Source organism: Eretmochelys imbricata, chromosome 3 (assembly GCF_965152235.1).
Source record: "Eretmochelys imbricata isolate rEreImb1 chromosome 3, rEreImb1.hap1, whole genome shotgun sequence".
NCBI classification, from domain to species: domain Eukaryota; kingdom Metazoa; phylum Chordata; order Testudines; family Cheloniidae; genus Eretmochelys; species Eretmochelys imbricata.
The window spans coordinates 651,973-672,580 of NC_135574.1; the positions used below are offsets into that span (position 1 = coordinate 651,973).

Here is a 20,608-nt window from a genome sequence, read left to right on the forward strand (position 1 = left end):
CCCCCCCACTGCTCAGTGCCCACAGCTCCCTCTGCCTCCCCCCACTGCTCAGCGCCCACTGCTCCCTCTGCCTCCCCCCCACTGCTCAGCGCCCACTGCTCCCTCTGCCTCCCCCCACTGCCCAGCAACCACGGCTCCCTCTGCCCCCCACAGCTCAGCGCCCACGGCTCCCTCTGCATCCCCCCCACGGCTCAGGGCCCACGGCTCCCTCTGCCTACCCCCCCACTGCTCAGCGCCCACGGCTCCCTCTGCCCCCCCCCCCCCACTGCTCAGCGCCCACGGCTCCCTCTGCCCCCCCCCACTGCTCAGCGCCCACGGCTCCCTCTGCCCCCCCCCACTGCTCAGCGCCCACGGCTCCCTCTGCCTCCCCCCCGCTGCCCAGCGCCCATGGCTCCCTCTGCCTCCCCCCCGCTGCCCAGCGCCCATGGCTCCCTCTGCCTCCCCCCCGCTGCTCAGCGCCCACGGCTCCCTCTGCCCCCCCCCCCCTGCTCAGCGCCCACGGCTCCCTCTGCCCCCCCCCCCTGCTCAGCGCCCACGGCTCCCTCTGCCCCCCCCCACTGCTCAGCGCCCACGGCTCCCTCTGCCCCCCCCCCACTGCTCAGCGCCCACGGCTCCCTCTGCCCCCCCCCACTGCCCAGCGCCCATGGCTCCCTCTGCCTCCCCCCCGCTGCCCAGCGCCCACGGCTCCCTCTGCCTCCCCCCCGCTGCCCAGCGCCCACGGCTCCCTCTGCCTCCCCCCCGCTGCTCAGCGCCCACAGCTCCCTCTGCCTCCCCCCCGCTGCTCAGCGCCCACAGCTCCCTCTGCCTCCCCCCTGCTGCTCAGCGCCCACGGCTCCCTCTGCCTCCCCCCTGCTGCTCAGCGCCCACGGCTCCCTCTGCCCCCCCCCACTGCTCAGCGCCCACGGCTCCCTCTGCCTCCCCCCCGCTGCTCAGCGCCCACGGCTCCCTCTGCCTCCCCCCTGCTGCCCAGCGCCCACGGCTCCCTCTGCCCCCCGCTGCTCAGCGCCCACGGCTCCCTCTGCCCCCCGCTGCTCAGCGCCCACGGCTCCCTCTGCAACCCTCCCCACTGCTCAGCGCCCACGGCTCCCTCTGCAACCCTCCCCACTGCTCAGCGCCCACAGCTCCCTCTGCCCCCCACGGCTCAGTGCCCACGGCTCCCTCTGCATCCCCCTCACTGCTCAGCGCCCACAGCTCCCTCTACCCCCCACTGCCCAGCACCCACGGCTCCCTCTGCGTCCCCTCCCACGGCTCCCTTTACACCCCACTGCTCAGCACCCACGGCTTCCTCTGCCTCCCCCCCACTGCTTCCTCGGCCTACCCATTGCTCAGCACCCACAGCTCCCTCTACCCCCTACTGCTCAGCACCCACAGCTCCCTCTGTCCCCCACTGCTCAGCGCCCACGGCTCCCTCTGCCCCCCACTGCTCAGCGCCCATGGCTCCCTCGCTCTACCCATTGCTCAGCACCCTCAGCTCCCTTTGCCCCCCACTGCTCAGCGCCCACAGCTCCCTCTGCCTCCCCCCCCCACTGCTCAGCGTCCATGGCTCCCTCTGCGTCCCCCCCCGCGTCCCCTCCCACGGCTCCCTCTACACCCCACTGCTCAGCACCCATGGCTTCCTCTGCCTCCCCCCCACTGCTCCCTCGGCCTACCCATTGCTCAGCACCCACAGCTCCCTCTGCCCCCCCACTGCTCAGCACCCACGGCTCCCTCTGCTTCCCCCCACACTGCTCAGCGCCCACGGCTCCCTCTGCCTACCCCCCACTGCTCAGCGCCCACGGCTCCCTCTGCCCCCCCCCACTGCTCAGTGCCCACAGCTCCCTCTGCCTCCCCCTACTGCTCAGTGCCCACAGCTCCCTCTGCCTCCCCCCCACTGCTCAGCGCCCACTGCTCCCTCTGCCTCCCCCCACTGCCCAGCAACCACGGCTCCCTCTGCCCCCCACTGCCCAGCAACCACGGCTCCCTCTGCCCCCCACTGCCCAGCAACCACGGCTCCCTCTGCATCCCCCCCACGGCTCAGGGCCCACGGCTCCCTCTGCCTACCCCCCACGGCTCAGGACCCACGGCTCCCTCTGCCTATCCCCCACTGCTCAGTGCCCACGGCTCCCTCTGCCTCCCCCATGCTGCTCAGTGCCCACGGCTCCCTCTGCCCCCACCACTGCTCAGCGCCCACGGCTCCCTCTGCCTCCCCCCTGCTGCTCAGTGCCCACGGCTCCCTCTGCCTCCCCCCCCGCTGCTCAGCGCCCACGGCTCCCTCTGCCTCCCCCCCGCTGCTCAGCGCCCACGGCTCCCTCTGCCTCCCCCCCGCTGCCCAGCGCCCACGGCTCCCTCTGCCTCCCCCCCGCTGCCCAGCGCCCACGGCTCCCTCTGCCTCCCCCCCGCTGCCCAGCGCCCACGGCTCCCTCTGCCTCCCCCCCGCTGCCCAGCGCCCACGGCTCCCTCTGCCCCCCGCTGCTCAGCGCCCACGGCTCCCTCTGCCCCCCGCTGCTCAGCGCCCACGGCTCCCTCTGCCCCCTGCTGCTCAGCGCCCACGGCTCCCTCTGCAACCCTCCCCACTGCTCAGTGCCCACGGCTCCCTCTGCCCCCCGCTGCTCAGCGCCCACGGCTCCCTCTGCATCCCCCTCACTGCTCAGCGCCCACGGCTCCCTCTACCCCCCACTGCCCAGCGCCCACGGCTCCCTCTACCCCCCACTGCCCAGCACCCACGGCTCCCTCTGCGTCCCCTCCCACGGCTCCCTTTACACCCCACTGCTCAGCACCCACGGCTTCCTCTGCCTCCCCCCCACTGCTTCCTCGGCCTACCCATTGCTCAGCACCCACAGCTCCCTCTACCCCCTACTGCTCAGCACCCACAGCTCCCTCTACCCCCTACTGCTCAGCACCCACAGCTCCCTCTGTCCCCCACTGCTCAGCGCCCACGGCTCCCTCTGCCCCCCACTGCTCAGCGCCCATGGCTCCCTCACCGTACCCATTGCTCAGCACCCTCAGCTCCCTTTGCCCCCCACTGCTCAGCACCCACAGCTCCCTCTGCCTCCCCCCCCCACTGCTCAGCGTCCATGGCTCCCTCTGCGTCCCCCCCCACGGCTCCCTCTACACCCCACTGCTCAGCACCCATGGCTTCCTCTGCCTCCCCCCCACTGCTCCCTCGGCCTACCCATTGCTCAGCACCCACAGCTCCCTCTACCCCCTACTGCTCAGCACCCACAGCTCCCTCTGCCCCCCACTGCTCAGCACCCACAGCTCCCTCTGCCTCCCCCCACACTGCTCAGCGCCCACGGCTCCCTCTGCCTCCTCCCCCCACTGCTCAGCGCCCACGGCTCCCTCTGCCTCCCCCCCCCACTGCTCAGCGCCCACGGCTCCCTCTGCATCCCCCCCACTGCTCCCTCGGCCTACCCATTGCTCAGCACCCGCAGCTCCCTCTGCCCCCCACTGCTCAGCACCCACGGCTCCCTCTGCATCCCCCCCACTGCCCCCCTCGGCCTACCCATTGCTGAGCACCCGCAGCTCCCTCTGCCCCCCACTGCTCAGCGCCCACGGCTCCCTCTGCCCTCCACTGCTCAGCGCCCACAGCTCCCTCTGCCCCCCACTGCTCAGCGCCCACAGCTCCCTCTGCCTACCCATTGCTCAACTCCCACGGCTCCCTCTGCCTCCCTGCCACTGCTCAGCACCCATGGCTCCCTCTACCCCTGTCAAGGTTCCTACCCCACTTTGAACTCTAGGGTACAGATGTGGGGACCTGCATGAAAGACCCCCTAAGCTTATTCTTACCAGCTTAGGTTAAAAACTTCTCCAAGGTACAAACTTTGCCTTGAACCCAATGCTGCCACCACCAAGCGTCTTACACAAAGACCAGGGAAAGAGCCCACTTGGAGACGACTTCCCCCCAAATATTCCCCCAAGTCCTACACCCCCTTTCCTGGACAAGGCTTGATAAAAATCCTCACCAATTTGTACAGGTGAACACAGACCCAAACCTTTTGGATCTTAAGAACAATGAAAAATCAATCAGGTTCTTAGAAGAAGAAGAATTTTAATTAAAGAAAAGGTAAAAGAATCACCTCTGTAAAATCAGGATGGTAAATACCTTACAGGGTAATTAGATTCAAAACACAGAGAATCCCTCTAGGCAAAACCTTAAATTACAAAAAGACACAAAAACAGGATTATACATTCCATTCAGCACAGCGTATTTTACCAGCCTTTAAACAAAAGGAAATGTGAGGCATGTTCTAGCTAGATTACTTACTAACTTAACAAGAGTTGTAAGGCTGCATTCCTGATCTGTTCCGGGCAAAAGCATCACACAGACAGATCCTTTGTTCCCCCCCACTCCAGATTTGAAAGTATCTTGTCCCCTCATTGGTCATTTTGGGTCAGGTGCCAGCGAGGTTCTCCTAGCTTCTTAACCCTTTATAGGTGAAAAGGTTTTGCCTCTGGCCAGGCGGGATTTTATAGCACTGTATACAGAAAGGTGGTTACCCTTCCCTTTATATTTATGACAACCCCCCACTGCTCAGCACCCACAGCTCCCTTTGCCCTCCACTGCTCGGCACCCACGGCTTCCTCTGCCCCCCACTGCTCAGCATCTCAGCTCCCTCTGCCCCTTCCATCCCCTTCCAGGACTGCTTAGCACCCACTGCTTCCCCGCCTGCCCAGCCCTGCCCTGGATGCTCTATGGCCTGGCTGCCACAGCCCCCACGTACTCACATGCTCCCTCTCTCTGCAGTGTGAGAACCTCGTGAAGTCGAGCGAAGTGAACACTCCCGCGCACGAGGAGTTTGAGACCATGCTTCTGATATCACACTACTACGCCACCCGCTCCGCTGCGCAGGGTGTGAAGCAGCTGGTAAGGTCTGCCGTGCCCTCTGCTCAGCCTCCGTCCCTGGGATCCATGGGCGGGCGGCGCTGGAGGCAAAACAGCTGGTTGGGGTCTTCCCCAGTGCATTCAGCCATTGCAGAGGGTGCTGCCCAGGGGAACGTGGGAATGGTGCCCCAGCCCCGCCAGAACCAGGGGTGGCCTTGGGGATCCCTGCTGTGAGAGTGCAGAGTGACACGCTGCAAGCCAGCACACAGGAGGAGCCCTAGCAACATGCTAGGAATTCAGCCTTCGGGGAGGGCCCCCTTACCACCCCCTTCACAGGCCTCATGCAGACTTTCATGCCTTCCGCCTGACAGGCTGTCCTAAATATAAAGGGAAGGGTAACCACCCTTCTGTATACAGTGCTATAAAATCCCTCCTGGCCAGAGGCAAAATTCTTTCACCTGTAAAGGGTTAAGAAGCTAAAGTAACCTCGCTGGCACATGACCCAAAATGACCAGTGAGGGGACAAGATACTTTCAAATCTGGAGCGGGGGAAAAACGCTTTTGTCTGTCTGTGTGATACTAACTTTACAGGAGCTGAAGTGCTTGCATCCTTGATCTGTTCCCGGCAAAGGTATCACAGAGACAGACAAAAGCCTTTCCCCTCCCCCCCTCCAGATTTGAAAGTATCTTGTCCCCTCATTGGTCATTTTGGGTCAGGTGCCAGCGAGGTTACCTTAGCTTCTTAATTTAATTGGGGATTGGTCCTGCTTTGAGCAGGGGGTTGGACTAGATGACCTCCTGAGGTCCCTTCCAACCCTGATATTCTATGATTCTATGAAAGGGTTTTGCCTCTGGCCAGGGGGGGTTTTATAGCACTGTATACAGAAGGGTGGTTACCGTTCCCTTTATTTTTATGACACAGGCCTTGGTAGCCAGCCATAGATGGACAGACAGCGGGCAAGATTCTCCAGGGCTGACACTGAGTTCCGGGGATCCAGGCGGAGCAGAGAGAGGGCCAGGCTCTCTGAGGCTCAGACACTGGGTGCTGGGGATCCGGGCAGGGCACAGGGAGGGCAGGGCTCTCCGGCACTCAGACATTGGGTGCTGAGAATCAGGGTGGGGCAGAGAGAGGGCAGAGCTCTCTGGGTCTCAGACACTGGGTGTTGGGGATCCAGGTTGGGCAGAGAGAGGACAGGACACTCCAGGACTCAGACACTTGGTGCTGGGGATCAGGGCGGGGCAGAGGGAGGGCAGGGCTCTCCGGGACTGAGACACTGGGTGCTGGGGATCAGGGCGGGGCAGAGGGAGGGCAGGGCTCTCTGGGGCTCAGACACTGGGTGCTGGGGATCCGGACTGGGTCACTGTCTCTCATACATGGTGGCTCTCAAGGCATCTTTGCCCGCAGGATGTCTTGGCGGCCAAGCTCTCCATCTCCCTTCTGCGCCACACTGAGCTCATCCCTGCAGACAAGGCCTTTTATGAAGCTGGCACAGCAGCCAAGGTAAGAGGCAACCTGATTCGCAGGAGCCAGAGGCAGGAGGGCCTGGTCCCTGGCTCCCATGGGCTCTCTGTCTGCTGTGGGGGAATTGGTCCTTCTCTGGCAGCTTTCCCTCCCTCCCTTCATCCTGCCTGGTGGGCTCCTGCCTCCACCTTCCACCAGCCCCTCGGCAAATGTGGCTGCAAATGCCCCTCTCTGGGGGTTCTCCATGAGTATGTATCCCATGGGAGCATGAGGAGAGGGTGACGTGCCTGGCAGGGGAGTGGGTGTCCTCAAATTGGGGAGGGTGGGAGGGTTAGGGATCGAGGGATGGGTATGGGGCCCTGGGAGTCAGCGATTCCCCCCTTGTTGCACCCCTGGCCCCCACCCCTGATTGGGGACCGGGAGGATCTGGTCCAGGAAAGCTGCCCTCCTATGCCACCTAGGGTCCTTAATTACCTTGACCAGTCCCCAGCCTGGACCTCCTCTGCCATCAATCGCCCCTCCAGCTTCTTTCCCCCCCACTCAGCAGACTGTGCAGGGAGAGTGTGATGGGAGGCGAGCCACAGAGACCGTCAGCGGGGCTTGGGGCACTAGTGTCATCAAGCCAGCCACAGGTTGCGTCTCACACTCTACCTGCCCCAGGTAGCCCCTGCTGGTGCACTCTAGTACCCGGGGTATGTTGAACATAAGCCTCCTGTCCACCCTTGCTGCAGAGTCAGTGCATGGCCCACTGGGGCAACGGAGAAGAACGCCCCACATTCGCTGTGTTCATCAGACCGGAGTGGTGGTGAATGACACGTGGACTCGCACACACACTCGTAAAATATGCCCGTGCTGGGATCTCACAAAACTGGGTGACTGGGCAACAAAATGGCAGGTGAAATTCAGTGTTGATAAATGCAAAGTAATGCACACTGGAAAACGTAATCCCAACTCTACATATACAACGATGGGGTCTAAATTAATTGTTACCACTCAAGAAAGAGATCTTGGAGTCATTGTGGATAGTTCTCTGCAAACATCCACTCAATGTGCAGCGGCAGTCAAAAAAGTGAACAGAATGTTGGGAATCATCAAGAAAGGGATAGATAATAAGACAGAAAATATCATGTTGCCTCTATATAAATCCGTGGGACGCCCACGTCTTGAACACCATGTGCAGATGTGGTCGCCGCATCTCAAAAATACATTGGAATTGGAAAAGTATAGAAATTTGCAACAAAAATGATTAGGGGGGTGAAACAGCTTTGATATGAAGAGAGAGTAATAAGACTTGGACTGTTCAGCTTGGAAAAGAGATGACTAAGGGGGTATCTGATCGAGGTCTATAAAATCATGACTGGGGTGGAGAAATTGAATCAGGAAATGTTATTTATTGCTTCACGTAACACATGAACCAGGATCACCAAATGAAATGAATAGGCAGCAGGTTTAAAACGAACGAAAGGAAGTATTTCTTCACACAACGCACAGTCAGGCTGTGGAACTCTTTGCCAGGGGATGTTGTGAAGGCCAAAACTATAACGGGGTTCAAAAAAGAACTAGATATGTTCATGGAGGATTGGTCCATCAATGGCTATTAGCCAGGATGGGCAGGGATGGTGTTCCTAGCCTCTGTTTGCTAGGAGCTGGGAATGAGCAACAGGGGATGGATCACATGGTGATTGCCTGTTCTGTTCATTCCCTCTGGGGTACCTGGCACTGGCCACTGTTGGAAGACAGGGTACTGGGCTAGATGGACCTTTGGTCTGACCCAGTCTGGACATTCTTATGTTCCCACTCCTGTATGTTGACATGGGACTTGGTAGCTCCAGGGAGACAAATGGACGTCAACACTTCAAAAACCTGCGGCAGTGAGTCTGGGAGCCCTGGTCTAGACTCAGGCTTGCGGGGCTCATGGTACAGCGCTAAAAACAGCTATGGAGACAGGCGGGCCCGAGCTCTGAAGCTGTGGTGGGGTTGGGTTTCTGAGTATGAGCTCCAGCCCGAGCCATAACATACACACAGCTGTCACAGAGACACAGGCCCAGTGCTCTGGACCTGCTCTGTATGAGGCCAGACAGGACTCTGGTGTAGCATGCCTCCCCTCACACTATCACCAGGGCAAGAAGAGTTTTCAGCTATGGCCTTTCTGGGTCTGACCTCAGAGCATTCAGGACCCCTATTCTCACCATGTGCTTCCCGCAGCAGATCCACCTGAACGGGACCCCTGGGAAAGCCAGAGAGGCCCTGCCCCCCAGCTTTGCAGTCAGCCATGACTCTCAGCCAGCGTGTAAAACAGAAGGTTTCTTAGTCGACAGGAACATAGCTCAGAACAGAGCTTGTTAGCACAGAAAGCAGGACCATTTGGTAAAGTCCATCTTGCGGGGATCCAGGCCTCATGCCCTGGACTTTCCCCCACTCCATGTCCCAGACAGGAGACTGACTGGCTTCCAGTGGCCTAACCTCCGAAAGGCCTGTTGCCCCTTCTCTGGTTTTTATCTTGCTTCCTAGGCAAAGTGTCACCTGGTTGCATCCCCCTCCTGGGTCTCAGGTTACAAAGGGCACCGTCCATCGCTTACGTGCAGGCAGCTGGAGCCGCCTCACCTGCCCCCGAGGGTCTCAGCAAAAGTCAGACCCTTATTCCCACCACCTTAAACACTGGTGCAGCACACAGGGAAACTGAGGCATACGCCATATTTATGCAAAACAGTAAGATTCACATCGGCTCGTGTGCAGCATAACAAGGGGAAAAAACCCACTTCATCACAACAGCTGTTCTTAGCTCTGTAATGCAAAGCCTGCATGCCCAAGTCCTGGGCTCTGAGGCTTGCTGCTGTGGCCTTTAAAATGCTGTGTTGATGAACCCCGGCTCCCCTGGGCCAGCTCTTGGCTTCAGACATGATCATCCCGAGCCAGGGCTGCAGCTGTGGTTCTTTCCCCAGACACGAATCCCTGGGGCGGAAAGTGGCCACTACTGCACAGCAGCCAAGCAGGGTGAGCCGGTGAGGGCCCAGGGGAAGTGGAAGCAGAGAAGTTAAAATTCGTGGATTTGCAAGTCGAATTTTACAGCTGAAATTTAACAAACTAGAACTGATGTGGAAAACCATTCATTACTGAGTCCAGGGAGAAAAGGAGTACTTGTGGCACCTTAGAGACTAACGAATTAGTCCCTAAGGTGCCACAAGTCCTCCTTTTCTTTTTGCGAATACAGACTAACACGGCTGCTGCTCTGAAATGAGTCCAGGGAGCACTAGCTCAGTATGGTTTGTGCTGGGTTCCTCTCAGGTCAGCTCTGACCTGGGACATTATTTCTCAGATCAGTTACTTGGTTAGTCTTAGCCAATCGACAAGTTTGTTAAGTCACCCAGAACCATGGAGGTATGTAATGAACAGGTTTGTGGCTTATGCTCAAATAGCAGACGTTCTAGGCACATACGGACCACACCAGTGTTTTTCAAACCCTGGCCAAAGACCAGCATTGAGGGCAAGCAGTTATACCATAAAGCAGTGAACTCACCACTCATCAGCTTTCGTACCTCTAATAAGGTTATGACATGTCATGTGATCCTCCAGTGAATGAGGGGGCACTTGTCTGAAGGTGTTTGGTTTGAAAGGAAAGCTTTCTCTGAAGGTCTCTAAGACCAATGTCCTTGGATTTACAAAGGGAGAGCATGCATATAGCATTGCTTAGTTAAAAATCCCCAAATAGAATTCCTTGAGGGAGAGAGCTGTCATGGACTCAAAGGGTCAGGGCTATGTCCCAGCCTGGGAACAGTCTCTGGGAGGGGACCTTCAGTGGGCCAGACCCCCAGGGGTCTCACCGCCTCCTGAGACTGGTCCTCTGAGCCTGCAGTCCCCTGCCCCACCCCAGAAGCTCCAGGCAGCAAGTCCAGCTGAGACAGATCCTGGGGGAGATGTGTCCTCTCCTCAGGGATCAGTGCCCCTTGCTCAGTGTCTGCAGGGACACTCATCCAGCGCTGTGAAACCAGGTGGGTTTATTAGTCACCTGGCACATGGCCCAGGCAGCCCCTCGGGTGGCCCAGAGAACTGATGGTTACAGCCCAGACCAGCTGCAGTGACCCCCTTGGTTCACGCTCTGTCTGTCTCTCCATCCAACCTTGGTCAGACTCCAGGCGAGAGCCCGACCTCTTCCAGGCCCTAGCTCTTATCTCCCCTCTCGCACCTCTCCAGTCCATTAATCTTGAGCTAGGGGATTGTTGTTCAGCTTCCCTAAAGGAGGTGGGGACGTCCATCTCCCTCTCGGTCCTTGATCACTATGTGCGATGTCCTGGCGATCAGATTCACCAGTCTCCTCAGCTGCTCCACTGAGATGGAGACTAAGGCCCACATAGCTGGGCCACACCCATCCTCTGTCTCTTTGCCTGCCCTGAAAGCAAACAGCTCTTTTCCACCCACTAGGTAACAATGCAGCATATAGGGGAAACCGAGACACAAACAGGACTCATAACAATATTACAAAACAGTCCCACTGGCAGATGCAGACTCAGCAAGGAAACATTACTTCTGTTAAAGAACACAGAGTCTGCAATGACATCTTGCCATTCTCAGGCCTGGTAACCCTGGGAGAGTTTGCCCCCGGGCCTGGTCTGAATGTGTGGTAGCATTTCCATGTTCTGCGGCTTCTTGGGGGCTTCAGCAAGCTCTGAGTTCCCTGCAGGGCCTTGATTTATACCAGTGTCAGGTTTGTGGAAGGCTTTATAACTAAACAGAGGGGAGAGGAACAGTCCCTCCCTGGTTAAACGACTAACAGCAAGGTGGAGATTTTATTTAAACTTGCCATTTTCTATCCCTGAGGGATTGAGATACCAACTTCATTTTATCTGGGATTCCTTCTTCGATGGTGTCTCCCATTTAAGCTGGGCATTGCTGCTCTTCCTTTGTCTTTAGCTAGTAGGAGACCTAGCGTCTGCAATCAGCACAGCAGTGGGTGGCTGTGACTGTGGGTGTGTCCCTGGTTCAAGGGCCAGCAGGAGCTGTAGTTATTAGTAATGTATTCCAGGCATACTTGACATCAGTACGTCTCCCAGAAGGACCTGCCGTCCAAGGGGAAGTCCGAACTCACCACACCCCCATCAAAGCAGCCAGTAGAGAGGGATGGGGAAAGGCTCAGCAGCCAGCCCTGGAACCCAGACTCTGCCTCTGCCCCTGACCCAAGGGCCATGCGACAGCAAAGGACTCAGTCATGTCTAGAAGTGCTGGCAGGTGCCAGACCGTGTTCTCTGGGGTGGGGGACTGTGTTCCTGCTCCCCAGCTTACCCTGGGCAGGGAGGGGAGTCCCAGTGGGCACTGATGTGCCTGGCAGCAGGGCCTGCAGCGCGACCTGGCTCCAGGTTTGCTGGGTGCAGGGCCCGTTTGTCCTAGAGCAACAGCGTGTCACTGCAGGCTCCTGCTGCTGGCGCTGGGGAAGAGACCCGCTGCACAGCACTGCATTTAGGAAAGGGCTTGAGGTGACCTGACGCAGCTCAGGAGAGGGCTCTGGGCATTGCTGGGCCAGCACAGCGAGAGCTCAGCTCAGCATGCACAGGGATCCCAAAAGCAAACGCCATGTGCAGCAGGATGGTGGTGATATGGAGAGTACCTAGTGCCTTCATATAGATCAGTATCACGGTGGGGACTGTGTGCAGTGCTGGGTCCCTCGACTCAGACTATTGCAGAACAGGGGGTTCAGAGAGATTAAAACGATTGGGACTGTTCCCTTAAGAGATAAATAAGAGGGGATGTGACAGAAGCACCTAAAATAATGTCTGGCCTAGAGAAGAGAGACCGGGCGCTTTTGCTCTTCTTGTCTCATAACGTAAGAACAAGGGTGCATTAAATGCAATTCAAATGGGGGAAATTCAAACCCAGTGCAAGGGAATACTTTTTTGCACCATGCATTATTAGCCTGTGGAACTCATCTCCACATGACGTTGTTGAGCCCAAGGACTTGGCAAGATTCCGAAAGGGACTGGACATTTACCTGGATTATGTTACTATCCAGCGTTACCAGAGTTAATGCTAGAAAAAAAAATGGTGGAAGGAATTTTTAACCTGTTTCAGGGGTTAAGCGTGGCTTGTCAGTGCTTTGTGGTACAGACTGTTCTTTAATTCTGCGTCTGTACAGTGCCTAGTGCCACGGGGGCCTGGCCCATGAGCAGTGCTGCTAGGCCCTGCGTTCATGTCTAGATCATAGAATCATAGAATATCAGGGTTGGAAGGGACCCCTGAAGGTCATCTAGTCCAACCCCCTGCTCGAAGCAGGACCAATTCCCAGTTAAATCATCCCAGCCAGGGCTTTGTCAAGCCTGACCTTAAAAACTTCCAAGGAAGGAGATTCCACCACCTCCCTAGGCAACGCATTCCAGTGTTTCACCACCCTCTTAGTGAAAAAGTTTTTCCTAATATCCAATCTAAACCTCCCCCACTGCAACTTGAGGCCATTACTCCTCGTTCTGTCATCTGCTACCATTGAGAACAGTCTAGAGCCATCCTCTTTGGAACCCCCTTTCAGGTAGTTGAAAGCAGCTATCAAATCCTCCCTCATTCTTCTCTTCTGCAGGCTAAACAATCCCAGCTCCCTCAGCCTCTCCTCATAAGTCATGTGTTCCAGACCCCTAATCATTTTTGTTGCCCTTCGCTGGACTCTCTCCAATTTATCCACATCCTTCTTGTAGTGTGGGGCCCAAAACTGGACACAGTACTCCAGATGAGGCCTCACCAATGTCGAATAGAGGGGGACGATCACGTCCCTCGATCTGCTCGCTATGCCCCTACGTATACATCCCAAAATGCCATTGGCCTTCTTGGCAACAAGGGCACACTGCTGACTCATATCCAGCTTCTCGTCCACTGTCACCCCTAGGTCCTTTTCCGCAGAACTGCTGCCTAGCCATTTGGTCCCTAGTCTGTAGCGGTGCATTGGATTCTTCCGTCCTAAGTGCAGGACCCTGCACTTATCCTTATTGAACCTCATCAGATTTCTTTTGGCCCAATCCTCCAATTTGTCTAGGTCCTTCTGTATCCTATCCCTCCCCTCCAGCGTATCTACCACTCCTCCCAGTTTAGTATCGTCCGCAAATTTGCTGAGAGTGCAATCCACACCATCCTCCAGATCATTTATGAAGATATTGAACAAAACCGGCCCCAGGACCGACCCCTGGGGCACTCCACTTGACACCGGCTGCCAACTAGACATGGAGCCATTGATCACTACCCGTTGAGCCCGACAATCTAGCCAGCTTTCTACCCACCCTATAGTGCATTCATCCAGCCCATACTTCCTTAACTTGCTGACAAGAATACTGTGGGAGACCGTGTCAAAAGCTTTGCTAAAGTCAAGAAACAATACATCCACTGCTTTCCCTTCATCCACAGAACCAGTAATCTCATGATAAAAGGCGATTAGATTAGTCAGGCATGACCTTCCCTTGGTGAATCCATGCTGGCTGTTCCTGATCACTTTCCTCTCATGCAAGTACTTCAAGATTGATTCTTTGAGGACCTGCTCCATGATTTTTCCAGGGACTGAGGTGAGGCTGACTGGCCTGTAGTTCCCAGGATCCTCCTTCTTCCCTTTTTTAAAGATTGGCACTACATTAGCCTTTTTCCAGTCATCCGGGACTTCCCCGGTTCGCCACGAGTTTTCAAAGATAATGGCCAATGGCTCTGCAATCACAGCCGCCAATTCCTTCAGCACTCTCGGATGCAACTCGTCCGGCCCCATGGACTTGTGCACGTCCAGCTTTTCTAAATAGTCCCTAACCACCTCTATCTCCACAGAGGGCTGGCCATCTCTTCCCCATTTTGTGATGCCCAGCGTAGCAGTCTGGGAGCTGACCTTGTTAGTGAAAACAGAGGCAAAAAAAAGCATTGAGTACATTAGCTTTTTCCACATCCTCTGTCACTAGGTTGCCTCCCTTATTCAGTAAGGGTCCCACACTTTCCTTGGCTTTCTTCTTGTTGCCAACATACCTGAAGAAACCCTTCTTGTTACTCTTGACATCTCTCGCTAGCTGCAGCTCCAGGTGCGATTTGGCCCTCCTGATTTCATTCCTACATGCCCGAGCAATATTTTTATACTCTTCCCTGGTCATATGTCCAACCTTCCACTTCTTGTAAGCTTCTTTTTTATGTTTAAGATCCGCTAGGATTTCACCGTTAAGCCAAGCCGGTCGCCTGCCATATTTACTATTCTTTCGACTCATCGGGATGGTTTGTCCCTGTAACCTCAACAGGGATTCCTTGAAATACAGCCAGTTACTGCACAGCAAGCTAGGGCTGTCTGCAGTGCTCTAGCCCACCATGTGCTGACTGTCTCTGGCACCCTGCTTGTGCTTCTGTCTACTCCACTTTACAACAGGAGTAGCTCAAAGTGGGCTGCTGGGAACCTTTAGTGCTTGGTGAAGGGGCCCAGGGGCGGGGAGTGCAGGGCAGGCTAGTGTGTGGTAAATTCATGCCCCAGCTTGCCGCACACTCAACAACCCCACAAATAAATAATCTGAACTCTAAGTATGAGCACCCAGGATGAGATCCTCGTGAGGGCAGGTTATCACACATCTGCTGCTTTGGGGGTCTTATGGTCTCACACCTGCCTCTGATGTAGCTGGGGCTGAGATGGGCCTTGAAGCTGTGAAAGCTGGGGATGCTGCTGTTCTCTCTGAACCCTGCAGATTCACTCCCCCACAAGGCTTCTTTGCCTGGTTTTCCCCCCCAAATCCTGGCTGCTCAGGAAGGCGCAATGCAGGTGCCCCCCGTTGTCCTGCTGAATTGTTACTGCTCTTAGCCCAGAGGGCATTTCTCCACATCACCGGTGCGTGGGACATGGCCGGGGCTCCCCAGAGCATCACTTCCCACCACTCACACTCATTCTTGCTTTCTCTGCACTAGGCGATCGGCTGGGAGAACATGGCATTTATCTTCCTGAACCGATTCCTGGACCTCACAGACGTGAGTAGCGCATCAGGACGAGGGTAAAGGCGGCACAGGGGTGGGTCGCTGTGAATGCGGGGGCCTTGAGCTGCTCGGGGCCCTAAGCAGGGATACTAACAGTGAATGCGGCGGCCTTGAGCTGCTCGGGGCCCTAAGCAGGGATACTAACAGTGAATGCGGGGGCCTCGAGCTGCTCGGGGCCCTAAGCAGGGATACTAACAGTGAATGAGGGGGCCTCGAGCTGCTCGGGGCCCTAAGCAGGGATACTAACAGTGAATGCGGGGGCCTCGAGCTGCTCGGGGCCCTAAGCAGGGATACTAACAGTGAATGCGGGGGCCTCGAGCTGCTCGGGGCCCTAAGCAGGGATACTAACAGTGAATGCGGGGGCCTCGAGCTGCTCGGGGCCCTAAGCAGGGATACTAACAGTGAATGCGGGGGCCTCGAGCTGCTCGGGGCCCTAAGCAGGGATACTAACAGTGAATGCGGGGGCCTCGAGCTGCTCGGGGCCCTAAGCAGGGATACTAACAGTGAATGCGGGGGCCTCGAGCTGCTCGGGGCCCTAAGCAGGGATACTAACAGTGAATGCGGGGGCCTCGAGCTGCTCGGGGCCCTAAGCAGGGATACTAACAGTGAATGCGGGGGCCTCGAGCTGCTCGGGGCCCTAAGCAGGGATACTAACAGTGAATGCGGGGGCCTCGAGCTGCTCGGGGCCTTAAGCAGGGATACTAACAGTGAATGTGGGGGCCTCGAGCTGCTCGGGGCCCTAAGCAGGGATACTAACAGTGAATGCGGGGGCCTTGAGCTGCTCGGGGCCCTAAGCAATTGCTCAGGCTGCTTACTCCTAGCGCCGGCTGTAGGGGGCAGGCTGTTCTGAGTCGGGGGGCTGCAGGGGAGGTGCCCATGGAAAGACAGAGAATGTTCCAGCCCTGCCTCGAGGACCCACGGGGAGAGCGGGCCCTGTGTTGAGGTGCATCTGGCTGAACACTGCAGGTTGGAAACGGCACAGTGAAACCGCGGCTTGTACGAGCAAAGCCTGGCTGCGTGTCGGAGCAGCACGGCCCCTAGCCCAAGAGGCTTCCAGGCCAGAAGGGCCATGATGCCTGGCCTGGAGGTGGCTCTGAACGAGGGAGGGAAGCTGTTCTCATTTCCTGACACTTCAGCTGCTGCCCGTACAAGAATCAGGAAGCGAAGCATCCAGCTCGGCCCTTTCCTTGCACTCCTGTTGGTCCGGCACACAGCAGAGACCCCAGAGCATCTGGCAAGGGGGGTCACTCAGGTTCCAAACTGCAGCAGCAGCTGCTCGAGTGGCGGTCCTGTGCCTGTTTCCATTCTAACCCTGTGCTCCTTAGCAGCAGGGGCCAGCTGTGGGACCCAGTTCCCCGGCACCCTGGCCAAGGGTGTTAGTTGCTGTCCTGTTGGCTGGGACACACTCCATTGAGAATTGAAAGACAGCAGCATTTGATTATAGCTTTATGGAAAATAGGTCTCATAAGAGAAGCTTCTTCTCATAAGCCTGGCTGCTAAACTTCTGTCAGGGCTGCGGTTTAGTCCTGCTCGACAGACCATACGAAAGTTAACGCGATGCCAAATCAGTAGCACCCATATTAAATGGATTGAACAGCGGCTAGCTAGTGGATGTCAAAAAGTCAATGGGCAGTTGTCATCCAGTGGGGGCGGGGGGTTCTAATGGGGTGCTGCCCAGGAGCTGCTCTCAGCTCCATGTTATTCAATGTCTTCTTCGAGGATCTGGTTGAAAATATAAAAATCTCTGGTGATAAATCTTACAGTGTACAGAAAATTCGGTAAATCATGATGGGGACACGTGGGTTCCACTGAGCGACCTGGCTCCCATCGTAAGCTGGAGGCAGGGTTGTTGGAGCCGGGTCGGCCCCAGGGTATGAGACAGACAAGGTGCGGGAGGGCATAGCTTGTATTGGACCAAGAGAGCCCTGCACAGAGGTCTTACTCTCAGGTGTGAGCGCCAAAGCGTGCATTGCTCACCCACAGAAGCTGGTCCAATACAAGCTATTCCCTCACCCACTCGGCAGTATGCTGGGTGCATGTGAACAGAGCTAAATGCCAGGACGTACCCTTGGAACAGAGAATGTAGGTCCCGCAGGATGGGGCCTGGCTCACTGGGTGGAAGAGCAGTTGACTGCAAGGTCAGGGCTAATGTGAGCCTTTGGTGTGTCCTAAGAGTGGCAAATGCATCTCCTGGGACCCTGCTGGGGCCATTGCTGATGCGGGAGGTTTGGGCTGCCTGGCCTGGCACTGCAGGATGCTGCCCCCCCCCCAGCACTCTCCCTCTGCCCCCCAGGCCATTGAAGAGGGCACGCTCGACGCCCTGGACCATGTCGACTTCCAGAACACAGACATCCCCTTCGAGGTGCCACTCCCGGCGCACCAGCACGTGGCTGTGAGTGTTGTCCGTGTTCTCCACCCTCCGCTTCCCTCAGCCCCAGGACAGGCAGGGAGTGAGGCAGCAGGGCCCAGCTGTCAGCAGTAAGCGGGGTGTGCGGGATCTGACCCTCAGCAACAGGAGGTGGGGAGTGCAAGGGACCAGGCCCCCGGCTCTCAGGACTGTGGGAAGTGAGGGAGCGGGCTCCCAGCTCTCAGGACCGGGGGAAGTGAGGGAGCAGGGCCCCAGGTCTCAGCAATAGGGGATGATGCAAGGAACCAGGGCCCCAGGTCTCAGGGCCAGGTGAGTGGGGGGAGGGAGGGACCAGGCCCCCAGGTCTCAGGACCAGAGGGTTAGGGGGTCGAGGGGCCAGACTCCCACCTCTCAGGAACACGGGGGAGGGTGGCTCAAGGGACCAGGGCCCCAGCTCTCAGGACTGGGGGGTAAGGGAAGCGAAGGATGAGGCCTCAGCTCTCAGGATCAGGTGAGTGGGGGGTGAGTGACCAGCCCCCCCACCCTGCACCCCTTCCCAGCTCTCAGGACCAGGCAGAGGACACAAGGGACCAGGGCCCCCTCTGTCAGTGGGGGTTCAGGATCTGGGGGCCTGACCCCCGCCCTGGTCTCAGGGCCGGGCCAGGCCAGCTCGCAGGGCGGTGCCCGGAGTCAGCAGTGATCTGTGCTGCGTGGCAGGAGGCGACACGGGAGGAGATCAGGGACTGGGTGCTCACCATGTCCATGGATCAGCGGCTGGAGCAGGTTCTGCCCCGAGATGAGCGGGACACATACGAGGCTTCGCTGGTGGCCGCAAGCACGGGCGTGCACTCCCTGCCTTGCCTCCTCACCGGTGAGTCCCTGGACATTTAGCCCCTCGGGGATGGGGGAGCAGGATTGGGACCCAGGGGGCAGGAATGAGATCTGGGAGCGGCGAATTGGCGGTGGTGGGGAGGTTTGGCACAGAGGAGGAAGGATCAGGACCTGGGAAGTAGGGGGGCAAGATTTGGACCTGGGTAGGCAGGATTGGCGGTGGGGGGGAGATTTGCAACCTGGGGGGGGAGGCGGGCTTGGCAGGGGAGCAGGATGGAGAGAGGTTTGGGACCCACGGGGGCAGAATTGGCAATGGGGAGAGGTTTGGACCAGGGGGTGAGGTTTGGGACGGTGGAGGAGGATTGGGACCCGGTGGCGGGGGCAGGTTTGGGCCATGGGGGCACATTGGTAGTGGGGAGGGATTGGGACCTGGGGGAGAAGGGTTGGTGGGGGGAGGTTTGCGACCGTGGAGGAGGATTGGGACCTGAGGGGAGCAGGGTTGGTGGGGAGGAGGTTTGGGCCCGGGGGGGCGGATTGGTAGTGGGGGGGATTGGGACCTGGGGGGGAGCAGGGTTGGTGGTGGAGAGGTTTGGGACCTGGGGGGAGCAGGCTTGGTGGGGGGGAGGTTTGGGACCGTGGAGGAGGATTGGGACCTGGGGAGAGCAGGCTTGGTGGGGAGATTTGGGCCTGGGGGGTGGAATTGGCAGCAGGGGGCATCAGACACTGGCGAGGGAACTGCAGGCGAAGGCCTCGGGCATGGGGCAGGGTCCTGGCACCTGAGATCCTGGCAGGGGAATTGCTGTGTGTTGGGGCCCCCGCCCCCGCATGGCACCTCTGGGCCCCCGTGCTGGCTCTGCCCTGGGTGGTGCTGTTGGCTAAGCGCCTGGGCCAGGCCCCTGGGGGTGGTGCCGGCAGGGCTGGGGGTCGGGCAGCGCTGGGCTCAGCCCCCAGTTTGGCCCCGCTCAGCAGCGTCTGTCTGTGGCCAGGCTACCCTGTGCTGAGGAACAAGGTCGAGTTCAAGCGGCCTGGGAAAGAAGCCAACAAAGACACATGGAACAAGTTTCTGATGGCCGTCAAGGTGAGGGGGGGGCAGGGCCTGTCTTCAAGGGAGGGGCTCAGCGCCCAGCACGGGGAGGGGGGCAGGGCCTGTCTTCATGGGAGGGGCTCAGCGCCGGGGGGTGGGGGGCGCGCAGGACAAGGCAATGGCTCTGGCTCACTCACAGGCCTGTGCCCACTGGGAGGGAGAATGGGGGGGCAGCCGTTCACCCCACCCCCTCGCCCAGCACTTCTGAGCTGCAACAAAGGACAGGGGATCTAGGGGCATTGGCTCCCCCAGGGGGAACTGGCTGAGCCCAGCAGGGGAAGACGTGGCTGGGTTTAGCCCTCGTATGGGGTCTCAGCCTGGCCCAGCCCCACCTCAGGTGAACATCCCCCAGCATCACGCAGCCCCCATGTGCATTATCCTGCTGGGCTCCCCCCTTTCCCAGGCTCTGCCCCATGCCCACCCCCAGTGGGCCCCAGGGACCAGGGCCGTGCCCCACCCTGCCCCAGTCCAAGGGACAGGCTTCTGGCTGCCCTAGTGCAGCGATCCCGCCCCCCCGTGGGGGCAGGAGGCTGCTGCCTGGTCATGCACTTGCTCGGGGGCTGGGCTCGCACTGTCCCCCAGGAGGGAGTGGGAGGATACGCTAAATCCCCCAAACCCGGGTGGCTCCGCGCAGCCTGTGCCCAGCATCTCCTCTTCTCTCTTGCAGACGTCCCATAGCCCCGTGTGCCAAGACGTGCTCAAGTTCATTGGCCAGTGGTCTGGGGGGCTGCCGAGCAGCAGCCTCTCCTTCCAGTGAGCGGCCGCCAGGGCTGAGTGGGGCCCCGCTTTCCCCGCCCCCTCACCGCTCCCCAATAAAGCAGGCTATGGAACCCCAGCTGTGATCCTGGATCCCGTGTCCTGCCCTGTTTGCGAGTCCTGCGCTTCCTCTGGGGGTGGGCAGCATCCCATTGCCTCCAGCCCATGGCACCCCAGGGCCTGGCCAGGCCGCAGGTGAGCACAGGAGCCCGACACAGGCTCGCGTCACCTGAAGGGCCCTGAAGTGATGGGGCTCAGGCCAGGCTCAGAGCAACCGAGAACGAGCACAGGGGCCCTGCCCTCCAGACCGCTCCCTGCGGGGTCGGGTAGGCTGGGCCCTTCCGCTGCCTGGGGGATGCAAGTGCAGGGGGAGGA

The 20,608-nt window shown here is 58.6% G+C and overlaps 1 protein-coding gene across 5 annotated transcripts in view; it reads left to right on the plus strand.

Moving 5' to 3' along the window:
- Positions 1-20,324, plus strand: part of IFT172 (intraflagellar transport 172) — a 154,029-nt gene extending 133,705 nt beyond the window's left edge. For 3 of the 5 annotated variants that reach the window (XM_077812218.1, XM_077812220.1, XM_077812219.1), the window contains 7 exons: positions 4,724-4,843; positions 6,207-6,302; positions 15,150-15,209; positions 17,509-17,607; positions 18,280-18,433; positions 19,380-19,471; positions 20,145-20,324. In XM_077812218.1, the coding sequence (XP_077668344.1) occupies positions 4,724-4,843; positions 6,207-6,302; positions 15,150-15,209; positions 17,509-17,607; positions 18,280-18,433; positions 19,380-19,471; positions 20,145-20,234 (711 nt within the window). In that variant the 3' untranslated portion in view covers positions 20,235-20,324. The other 2 variants (XR_013345524.1, XM_077812221.1) reach the window with 2 other exon arrangements.
- Positions 20,325-20,608: the final 284 nt, after the last annotated feature.